At 54.4% G+C, this 11,595-nt stretch overlaps 1 protein-coding gene across 1 annotated transcript; it reads right to left on the bottom strand.

Moving 5' to 3' along the window:
• Positions 1 to 1,632: 1,632 nt before the first annotated feature.
• Positions 1,633 to 8,952, bottom strand: EAH_00000430 (hypothetical protein, conserved; the record flags this gene model as incomplete). Its single annotated transcript, XM_013397904.1, has 1 exon — positions 1,633 to 8,952. The coding sequence occupies one exon, from the start codon at positions 8,950 to 8,952 to the stop codon at positions 1,633 to 1,635; it is 7,320 nt and encodes a 2,439-aa protein (XP_013253358.1).
• Between the last annotated feature and the right edge of the window lie 2,643 nt (positions 8,953 to 11,595).

Consider the following 11,595-nt stretch of genomic DNA (forward strand, 5'->3'; position numbering starts at 1 on the left):
TGTCTCTTTGGGGTTTATGCTGCTTCTGAGGAAGCAGCAGAAACAAAACAGAAGCAAAGAAATATATTAAATAACTGCTGCATGCAGCCCCGCTAGCAAGCTGTTGCTGAAGCGCTTCTGCTGCAGGCTACTTCGGAGAAACCTAGTTGTTGTTGCTGCTGCTTCTGTGGCTGTTGCTGCTGCTTCCATGGCTGCTGGTGGTGCTGCTGTAGCTGCTTCACCTGCATCTGCTGCTGCTGGTGTTGCTGCTGCACCTGTTGCTGCTGCTGCTGCTGTTGTATCGCCGCAGAATTGTTCTGCAGCAGCAGCACTCCAATTGTTTGTTTGGGTGATACATGTTTGCTGCTGCTCAGCTTCTAGGTTGCTGAGGCGTCAGCAGCAGCAACAACAACAGCAGCAGCAGGCGCTGCAGCACTGCGAGCAGCAGTAACAGCAGCAGCACTAGCAGTAGCAACGACAGCACCAGGCGCTGCAGCAACAGCAGCAGCAGCGCTGCTCTGAGCGAGCTTTTTGTGCAGTAAAGCAGCTGTTGCGCTGCTGTTGCTGCTGCTGCAGCTGCTGCTTCGAGATGTCCCTGCGTCCACTGCAGCAGAGCAGCAACGTGAGGAGACAGCGACAGAGACAGGTTATTGCGTAGGCTTCAAGAGCATTATCTGCTCGTCTCTCTTTTGTCTCCTTGTGTGTCTCCTGTTGTCTCTGCGTAGCAACGTGCTGCCTATACACCCCACAAGCAACGAGCTGCCTATTCACCCCACAAGCAACGAGCTGCCTATACACCCCAAAATGTCGCTGTCTCCCCCAGTGGGCGCCAAGGCGTACAGACGGGGCAGTGGTTATCTGCTTGTTGTCTCTTTATGCTTGTTTATCTTCCTGCTGTCTCTTTTCTTATTTATTTAATAAATAAACAAAGAGACAATTTATTTATGTACATATATATATATATATCTAGGTTTATTCATATGCCTAGTGTCTCTCTTTATGTTTATTTATCTAACAGCTGCCTCTTTATTAAATGGTTCTATTTAATAAATAAATAAGGAGACAAATTATATATTTATCTGCGCGGTGTCTCTCTTTATGTTTATTTGCCTTTCTGTTTTCTTTATGTTTATTAATCATCCTCGTACACTTGCTGCTGTCTTGCTGCTGTTTATTTTGCAGCCCCCAACTGTCTCCTTTTAACAGAAGAATGAGGAGACAGAAAAAGAGACAGGGCCCTGGAGCCACCGTGCTGCCCCAAGCAGCAGCAGCAGGTGTTGCTGCTGTTGCTGCTGCTGCTGCTGCTGCTGCTGCTGCTGCGGGTAACTATATATTGCACTTTGAGGCTTAGGGCCTCTAACAATATACAACCCTTAAAAAGCAGCAGCAGCAGCAAGAAGCGAGGCAGCACATGGGTGGTGTACGTACACCGGAAATCCAACAGCAGCAGCAGCTGCTGCTGCTGTTGCTGCTGTTGCTGCTGCTGCTTATACTGTGCGCACTTCGCACAGCAATGCATGCAGGGACACACACGGCCATAGTTCACCGTTGCTTCATCGCAAACTGCTGCTGCTGCTCATATTGTCGTTGCTGTTCCTTCTGCTTCTGCTGCTGCTGTTCATGCTGCTGTTGCTGCTGCTGCTGCTGATGCTGCTAAGGCACTGCAGCAGAAGCTCCGCAGGAATCAGGGGCACTCCATTTGGGCCCCTCTGCCTGCTGCAGAGAGACAGCCGATGGTTTCAAAGGCTGCTGCTGCTGCTGCTGTTGCTGCTGCTGTTGTTGGTGCTGCTGCTGTTGCTGTTGCTGCTGCTGGGACTGGCTGGCATTTGCCCCAAGTCCAGTGCTGCTGCCTTCTGCTGCTGCAGTCGCTGCTGTTGTTGCAGTTGGCGCTGCTGCTGCTGTTGTTGCTGCTGCTGCTGCTTCTGCCTGGCGCTGCAGTGTTACTGGCTGCAGCAATGCTGCGTCTCCAGAGAGGAGACACTTGAGGGCCTCTGCAGCAGCAAGCTTAGCATCTCTTCCTGCTCGCAGCTGCAGCAGCAGTTGCTGCTGCCGCAGCAGCAGCTGCTGCTGCTTCTGTCGCTGCTGCAACTCAGCAGCAACATCGCCTGCCGTGAGACCTTGGGCTTCCACAGTGCAGCTTGAGCCCCCATGCTTCTCCCCTTCATCTGCTGCTGCTGCTGCTGCTGCTGCTGCTGCTGCTGCTGCAGGTCCGGGGCCTTCGCTGATGTCCGCTTGCTTTGCCTCGCAGCCGAACGCCAGTGTAGTTTGCTGCTGCTGCTGCTGCTGCCTCTGCAGCTGCTGCAGCTGATCGAGCAGCTGCTGCTGCAGCTGCGTTGTGTCCCCTAGGGTTGCTGCCTGCCGCAGCGCTGCTGTTGCTGCTGCCAGCTCAGCAAGCGGTTGCTGCTGCATCTGCTGCTGCAGTTGCTGCTGCAACTGCAGCAAGTTCTTTGCGTCTGTTATTAGTCTGCTGCTGCTGCTGTCTCTGCTGCTGCTATCTACGCATGCAGACCCAAAGAGGCCCATGTTCGTTCTGCTGCTGCGGCCTCCTGCTGCTTCCGTCTCCGCTGTGCTGCTGCTGCTGCAGCAGATGCCTTGGGGGCCCCTTCCTGCTGCAGCAGAATCCCTTGCGTATCCTCCACAGCTTGTGCTGCTTGCTGCAGCCAACGCCTCGGGCTCTCGTGCTGCTGCTGCTTCTGCTGCTGCTGCATGCCTGGACACATCAGCAGCAGCAGGGGCTTCCTGCTGCTGCAGCCAGTTGCTGCTCCTCAATGCCTCTTCTGCTGCTGCAAGCAGCTGCTGCCTCTCTTCGGCTCCTTCCCCGCAACCTGTGTGGGGTGGCGCACCGTTAGCAGCAGCAGCAGCAGCAGCAGCAGTGCTGTGGGGTGGCGTTGCTGCAGTAGAGGAAGGAGAATCCGCTGGGCTTGCTGGTGCAGCAGCAGCAGCAGCAGCAGGAGGGACTAAGAGATCAGAAGAAGCCCCCAACTGCCGCATCTCCTGCTGCTTTGTTTTGCTGCTGCTGCTGCACGCTGCTGCCATTGCTCCTGCCATTGGCGACCGCAGCAGCTGCAACTGCTGCTGCTGCTGCTGCTGCTGCTGTTGCTGCTGCTGCTGTTTGTGGTGCAGCGCAGCAGCTGAATGAAAGAAGGCTAGAGAAGCTGAAGAGACATCTAATGCCTGCGCAACAAGTGAAGAGTTGTCTCTCGTCTCTCTTATTGCTGCTCCGAGGGCTTTGTCTAAGTCTTCCTCTACCCCTCCAATATTATCTCTTGCATCGCTCCCCCCTGCTGCTGCTGCTGCTGCTGCTGCTGCTGTTGCTGCTGTTGCTGAGGGAGGTGGGGAGCAAACGGAGCGGTCCTGCACGCCCTGCTGCTCTTGCTGCTGCAGCTGCTGGCGCAGAGTAGCAGCAGCAGCTGCTGCTGCTGCACCTCTAGAAGCAGCAGAGTCATCTTGAGCTGCTAGGCTGCAGCGCAGCGCAGCAACAGCAGCAGCAAATTCTGCAGCAGCAACAGCCGAGCAAGGTGCAGCAGCAGCCGCCGCAGCTGCAGCAGCAGCAGCTGCTGCTGCCTCCGATGCCTTGGAGTCATCTATACCGCTGCTGCTGCTTCTGCTGCTGCTGCTGCTGCGTGCTCTCTGCCGGAGGAGTTGTTGATGCTTCTCATGACTAAGGAGAGCCGTTGAGGGTTCGGTTTTGACTGCTGCTGCTGCTGCAGCCGCAGCAGCAGCAGCAGCTGCTGCTGCTGTAGATGGCCAGCGGTGTGTTTGCTGAGAGAGTGAAGTTGCTGCAGCATTGGCAGCACTCCCTGCTGCTGCTGCTGCTGCTGCTGAACTGGGTTCGTATGTCGCTTTGGGTGTAAGGATGGGGAACGTATGATGTGTGGGGTTGCCTGCAGCAGCAGCAGCAGCAGCAGCAGCAGTAGGAGCAGCAGCAGGAACGGGAGTATTATTTGTTGCAGCAGGAGCAAATGAACGAGCATATTGTTTCTTGTCTTCATATGCCTTGGGCTGTCTACGCAGCACCTGCTGCAGCAGCTCGCTGCGTGGCAGCTGCGCAGTAGAGCCGCTTGCTGCGCTGCGGAGCAGCAGACGCAGCTGAGCTTCTTTATTTGAGTCAACCCCTGCTTCTCCTGCTGCTAGTGCTGCTTCTGTTGCACCTGCTAGGAGTCTCTCTGCTTGGGTTGCAGGATGTGTCTCTCTTCTGCTTTCATCCTTTTGCCTCGTCTTTCGTTCAAACGTTAAGCGTACATTAATAGCTAAGGCTTTAGCTGTATGATAGCCGTATGTAGCAACCTTAAACCTCTTTTTTATCTGTCTCCTTTCTTCATAGAAAGACCCTATCCAGCTCTTCTGCGTCTTGTCAAAATATACGCCTTTCATCGGCCTTGTCTCTTCTCCCCACTCCTCATTAGATAGGCCTCCTTCAACACTAGGAGACACCCGCATGCATGCACTGCTGCTGCTGCTGTTGTTGTTGTTATTGTTGTTGCTGTTGCTGTTGTTGCTGCTGATGTTGCTACTGCTACTGCTGCTGCTGCTGCTGCTGCTGCTGCTGCTGCTGCTGGGAGGAGAAGCAGCAATTTCCTTGCAAGATGATATACACATCGAACCGATACGTGCAGAGGGAACTCCACAGCTGCTAATGCTGCTCACGCTGCTGCTGCAACTGCTGCTGCTGCTGCTGCTGCTGCTGTTGCTGCTGCAGCTGCTGCTGCTGCAGCACGGGTCTTTTGGAGATGCACACCCTGGAAGGGGGCCCCCTAGGGGGCCCCCTTCCGCAGCTCCAGGGACATCAAAGGCACCTAAAGAACGAGAACTCTCCTCCACAGGAGAAGGCTGCTGCTGCTGCTGCTGCTGCTGCTGCTGCTGCTGCTGCCTACAAGGCCCCTCTAAGCTGCCAGGGGCCCCCAGAGACATCAGAGTGCCTTCAGCTGATCCTACTGCAGCTTCGTTGCTGCTCAAGGAGACAGGTGTTGCTGCAGCACCAAAGTGAAATAAAGAGGGGCCCCCCGACTCCCCGGTGGGGGCCCCTAGGCCCTCGCCTGCGCCAGCTGCTGCTGCTGCTGCTGCTGCTGCTGCACGCTTCCTTGAAGAACCAGGGCCCTCTGCCTCGTCATAGTATGCAGGAGAGGGGCCCCCAGCTCGAGGTCTCGTGTTGCCGAGTCTCTTTGAGCGTGCTGCCTTATCTGCTGCAGCAAAGCTGTTTGCTGCTGCTGCTGAGTTGCTGCAGCAGCTGGGCACGCCCGCTGCTGCAGCAGCAGCAGCAGCAGCAACTGCAGCAGCAACAGCAGAAGCGCTCCTAACAACTGAAGGAGGCGCCAGGTGCTGCTGCTGCTCTCTTCGTTGTTTGCTGCTGAGAAGCCCCAGGGAGGCCCCTCCTGCTGCATTCCCTCCATCTTGTCTCTTCTTTATTCCGCAGTATGACGCAGCAGCAGCTGCTGCTGCTGCTGTTCCTGGTCCTGCTGCTGCTCCTGTTGCTGCTGCAGGGCTGCCTTGATAAAACCCTTTGGCTCGCTGTTGCTGCTGCTGCTGCTGTCTGCTGCTTCTGCTGCGCATGCCCCCAGCGCCTGAATCTGTGCTACCGTCAGACCCGACGCCTCCTTCATCTTCCGCTGCTGCTGCTGCTGCTTCTGCTGCTGCTGCTCGGAGGGCCCTGCTCTGCTGCACTGCACGGGTCCTTCTGCTGCAGCGCCGCAATCCCCACTGGGAGCCCCAGTCAGCAGCAGCGTCGTGGAGAGGAGGGGGGGCTGAAGGAGCAGCAGAGGGGCCCCCTTGCTGCTGCTCTGCTGCTGCTGCTGCTGCTGCTGCTCTGCTGCTGCAGCAGCCCATGCTGCCGCAGTGGCAGCAGTGTGGAGACACCTCGAAATCATCTAGAAGAGCCCCTGCTGCATCAACACAGAAATCTGTTGCATCCGCAAGGACGCCTCCTGGCTGCTGCTGCTGCTGCTGTTGTTCCTGCTGCTGCTGCTGCTGCTGATCAAGAGCATCGGGAGACACTTGTGGCCGTGAACCGCTTTGCTGCTGCGCTGCAGCAGAAGGGGCCTCTCCTGAAGCACCAGCAGCAGCAGCAGCTGCTGCAGCAGGAAGGAAGACAGAGTCCCCGTCACCACAGCTGTCTCCTCTGCCGCCTGCAGCGCTCCCATCTTCACCCTCTACAGGACGCTGCTGCTGCTGCTGCTGCTGCTGCTCTGCCGATCCGTTTGCTGCGATCCCTTCTGGAGACTCTGCAGGGGCTGCTGCTGCTGCTGCTGCTGCTGTTGCTGCTGCTGCTGCTGCCGCTGCTGCTGCTGTTTCTTCTTGGGTTGGTAGAGAAAATGTGTGGCTGCACTTTGGCGTAGCCGCATGGGGGTCCTTGCTGCTGCTGCTGCTGCTGCTGCTGCTGCTGCTGCTGAGGGGCCCCTCGAAAGTCAGCGAACCTCGGGGGGCCTCGTACATCGCAAGTTTGTCTTTAAGCTGCTGCAGCTGCTGCTGCTGCTGCTGCAGCACAAGGAATTCGTTATGTGCCTGCTGCAGCTGCAGCAGCAGGTGCGCTTCTTGCTGTTGGCTTTCCTGCTGCTGCTGCTGCCGCAGCAGAGTCAACTTCTCAGTTGTGTCTGCTGCAATTGCTGCTGCTGCTGCTGCTGCTGCAGTGGGTCCTTGCAGCAGCAGAGCAGCAAATATACAAACATAAGGAGACAGGGCCTCAGGCAACCCTACAAGCTCAGGGCATTGAAGCTTAGCTGCGACTTCAGACCAAGCAGAACCCCCACACTTCCTGCTGCTGCTGCTGCTGCTGCTGCTGCGGATGAGGGAGGCAGCGGACGCATCTGGGCTCGGTGCTGCCGGCTGGGGCGTTTCTCCAGCTGCAGCTGTTGCTGTTGCTGCTGCTGCTGCTGTTGCTGCTGCTGCTGCTGCTTCACCCTGCGGGATTCCATTTGCGGATATTTGATCAACAAGCATTTGCATTTGCTGCTGCTGCTGCTGCTGCTGCTGCAAGACCCCTGCTGGTTGGGTTGCTGCTGCTGCTGCTGCTGCTGCTGTTTCTTCAGGTGTCTCGAAGGCAGTTTCGCCTTCCTCAGGTGTATTTACATTTTCATTTTCCTGACACGGAGCCTGCTGCTGCTGCTGCTGCTGCTGTTGCTGCTGCTGCACGGCTGACTCTGGGCAGCTGCATGCATGGCTGCTGGGAAGCGGCGAAGCAGCAGCAGAATCCTTCTCTGGGGAAGCAGCAGAAGCCCTTTGGAGGTCTGCTTCTGCTGCTTCTGGTGCTGCTGCAGCTTGTGCTGCTGCTGCTGCTGCCTGGGCTATCGGTTCAGCTTTCACTGCTGCGCATGCAGGTGCTGTTTCTGCTGCTGCTGCTTCTTCTGCTGCTCCTGCTGCTGCTTCCTTCCCTACGGACTGCTTAGAGCCCATGTGGGGGAGTTGCTGCTGCTGCTGCTGCTGCTGCAGTCCAGCACAGGAGCTTCCTAAGATAACTTGAAGGTGATGAGCGTAGTTTGTTTCCGCTGCTCTGGCTGCTTGCTGTGCCTTCTCTGCGTCTGTCCCTGCTGCTGCTGCTGCTGCTGCTGCTGCTGCTGCTGCAGTGTCTCTTAGGTACCTCAGGAGGTCAACGAAGTAGGATTGCATCTGCAGCAGCAGCAGCGAGACTGGCAGTCTGCTGCTAATCTCCTGCCGCTGCATGCAGCTGCTGCAGGCCCTGACCCGCGGTGCCTCAGGACATACGGTGCTGCAGCAGCAGTTGCTGGTGCTGTTGCTGCTGCTGCTCGGAGGATAGGCGGCAGGGTTTGCTGCAGCAGCAGCAGCATCTGCTCTTCCAGGTTCTGTAGCACTGGCCGGTGCAGCAGCAGCAGCAGCAAGCGCTGCTGCTGCTGCTGCATGCACTCTAGCAACCGCCCAGGAGCAGCAAGCCTGGGTAATCTCTCCTGCTGCTCCTGCTGCTGCTGCTGCTGAGCTGCCGTTCGGGTGCAGCAGCCCAGCTGCCACAAGTGTGGGGTTTGCTGCAGCAGCAACAGCAGCAACAGCGGGGGGAGGAGCCGGAAGAGAAACATCTGCTGCTGCAGCATCAGGGTGCGGGCTTGCTGCGTCCAGCACAACGACAGTTGGCTCCTCTGGTGCTGCTGCTGCTGCACCTGCTGCGGCTGCTGCTGCTGCACCTGCTGCTGCTGCTGCTGCTGCACTTGGCCTTGTGTAGTCATGCGGGGGATCGCACGATCCCCACTGAGGCCTCTTCTGCACAGGGCCGCCAATGACAGCAGACTTCCGCTTCCGAAGTTCCTGCTGCTGCTGCTGCTGCTGCTGCTGCTGCTGCTGCTCTAGCTGTTGCTGCTGGTCCTGCTGTTGCTGTTCTTCCTGCTGTTGCTGCTGGTCCTGCTGTTGTTGTTCCTGAGCCTGCTGCTGCTGCTGCTGCCCATGTTGCTGCTGGTCTTGCTGTTGCTGCTCTTGCTGCTGCTGCTGCTGCGGATGGTCCTGCTGTTGCTGCAGCCCTTGCTCCTGCTGATCTGGTTGTTCGTCTACTTCCTCTTGTTGCTGCTGCTCTTGTTGTTCTTGCTGCTGCTGCTGCTGCGCGTCATGCTGCTGCTCGTCTTGCTGCTGCTGCTGCTGCTGCTGCTGTTGCTCACCCTGGTGCTGTTCCTGCTGCTCCTGCGAGGCCCCGTGTTGCTGCTGCTGCATGTCTTGCTGCTGCTGCTGCTGCTGCTGCTGCTGCGGGGTATAAGGAGAGGTTGCTCTGGTGCATGCAGCGTCATCGGGTGTGGGGCTGCAGCAGCTGCTGCTGTTGTTGCTGCAGGGGATCGACGCAGCTGCTGTAGACGCCTCTGATGGGCCTAATGCAGCAACAGCAGCATCAGCTTCTGCAGCAGAAGCCGCAACAGCAGCAGCAGCAGCTGCTGCTGCTGTTGCTGCTGCTGCTGCTCCCTCCCCACACTCAACAGCCTGATCTTTCTTTACAAGAGCACCTCCTCCCTCAAGGCTCTGACCCGTTGGCCCTGCATGGCGCGGCATCACTGCAGCAGCAGCAGCAGCAGCAGCAGCAGCAGCAGGGAGCTTCTTGCTGCTGAAGCAAATAAAGCTGTGCTTCTGCTGAGCACTGTTAGGTGGATCCCTTGTGCAAGGGAACTTAACTTGTTGTTGTTGCTGTTGCTGCTGCTGCTGCTGTTGCTGCTGCTGCTGCTATTGCAGCTAATGTTGATGTTGTTGCTGTTGTTGCTGCTGCTGCTGCAGCGGCGTGGGGGTGAGGTGCCTTCCCGACGGAATACGGATTAGAAAGAAGCAGCAGCAGCAGCAGCAGCTGCTGCTGCTGCATGCAAATGGTGCTTATAGAAGAAGCCTCCCAACAGGCCCCCACGTGCTGCTCCTTGTCTTCGTTGCAGTTGCAGCTGCTGCTGTTGCTGCAGCATCTGCTGCAGCTGCTGCTGCGATTAGAGTTGCTGCAGGTGTCTGCAGCACATCTCAAGAGGGCTCTCAGCTTGTTTAAGGGAGCAGCAGCAGCAGCAGCTAGCCCATCTGTTCTGTCGGGTGTCTATGCAGCAGCAGCTGCTGCTGCTGCAGCATCTGCTACTGCTGCTGCTGCTGCTGCTGAGCAAATAAAGCCCAAGGCAAATGCAGTTTCTCAGGTTTATAAATCCATAAGAAACTTTGCTGCCAGGGGGATAAGGACCTGCTGCTGCTGCTGCTGCTGCTGCTGCTGCTGCAGGTTAGGGTTTGAGGTGTACGTACACCTGAGGCGGCAGCGGCTGCGGTCTTACGCACGGCTGTCTCGGGCTTTGATTATAATGGGCTGTACTCGCACCTGTGCAGAAGCAAACAAACAAAGAAATTATTGTTTTAAATGAAAGAAGAGAAGGAGGCCCTGAGATACAAGTACACCTCAGCAGGAAGCTGCTGCTGCTGCTGCTGCTGCTGCTGCACGGCTGTCTCCGGCTGCCGCGGGGGGGGGTCTAGTAGCGAGGCCGTTCGTCCACAAGCACCAGCAGCAGCAGCAGCAGCAGCTGCTGCTGCTGCTGCTGCTACAGCAACAGCAGCAAAAACAACAGTGGCTGTTGCTGCAACAACAGCAATAGCAGCAGCAATTGTTTTACTTTTTGTCTTGCTATTTCAGCACAATTCGCTGGGCGCTGCATATGCTGCTGGGAGGAGCAGCAACAGCAGCAGCAGCAGCAGCAGCAGCAGCAGCAGCACGAGGAACAGCCGGTGTGGAGTAAGGCCTTCTGCTGCTGCTGCTGCTGCTTCTTCGGTGCTTGTCTTTTTAGTGGCTTAATCCCCCAAACAAATTGATAAAAATATAAAAGAGAATAAGCAAACTCTGTCTGCTGAGGTGTACGTACACCACATCCAGCTTTGCCGTCTTAGCCGCAGCCGTGCTGCTGCTGCTGCTGCTGCTGCTGTTGCAGCAGCATCATAGGGGTTCCTTCTTCCGGTTTTTTTCTTATTTTTGTTAAATGCAAGTTATTAAATGATTGTTTGATTTATTAATTATTAAATTTCGATTTATTTCCCCCAAAAGAAAGCAAGAGAAGAGCTGCACGTACACCGGGTGTATGTATGCTGCAGCTTGGGCGTGCAAGCAGCTCCTTCTCTTCTCTTTATGTAAAACAAACCCCACAGGGTAAATTAATTAATTTATTATTTATTTTAATTCTTTTTAACTCGAATAATGCAAAAGACAGACAACAAACATCCAGCGAAACCCCTGCACGAGCCCCAGGGCCTCCCCCCCATTACAAGGCCTGCTGCTGCATTCGCAGTCGCAGTAGCAGCAGCAGCAGCAGCAGCAGCAGCAGCAGCCGGAACTGTTGCCGCTGTAGCACAGCAGCAAAAAAAAGAATAATTTGTTTGTCAGTTGCATACAAACACATTTAGGGGTCTAACAACAGCTCCGCCCCCTCTTAATACCCCGTGCACGCAGTGTACGTGCAGCAGCAGCAGCAGCAGCAGCAGCAATTTAGTCTTCTAAAGAGAAATGCTGCAACAGCAGCAACACATTTCTTCTTCTGTTTTCTGTAAATAGTTCCTCGTCTACCTCTGCATGCTGCGCTGTCTATGCAGACATTAAATACAACTTACGCTTATCGGTGCATACAATATTAACTATGCTGCTATGTAAATAAACAAATTATATAAATATATATATATATATATATTCATACATATATATATACTTATTTATTTGCGGTATACATGATAGATATTCATAAGATGCATACTTATAAATATACATATAATTATATATATATAATTATATATATAATTTACATATATAATTATATATACACAAAATAGATAATTAGATATACGCATATCAATTCATACAGCAAAAGCATATATATATATATATATATTGGGTGTAGTTATATTATAATTAAATTAAATGATAGTAAATTTATATATATTTGCATACGTATGAAAGATATATATACAATATACATCTATATAATAAATATATAATATATACTTATATATAACATAATTATATTTATTTATTTATTTATTTATTATTTATATTTTTATTAGAGCATTCTCTGCCGATTATCTGTGCCTCTTCTTTTCTGCGGACTGCGACAGTCTTACATCTACGACACATATATCTTTATCTTTATCTTTATCTTTATCTTTATCTTTATCTTTATCTTTATCTTTATCTTTATC

Source organism: Eimeria acervulina, genomic scaffold, assembly GCF_000499425.1.
Source record: "Eimeria acervulina Houghton genomic scaffold, Eah_scaff1, whole genome shotgun sequence".
In the NCBI taxonomy this organism is placed as follows: Eukaryota; Apicomplexa; class Conoidasida; order Eucoccidiorida; family Eimeriidae; genus Eimeria; species Eimeria acervulina.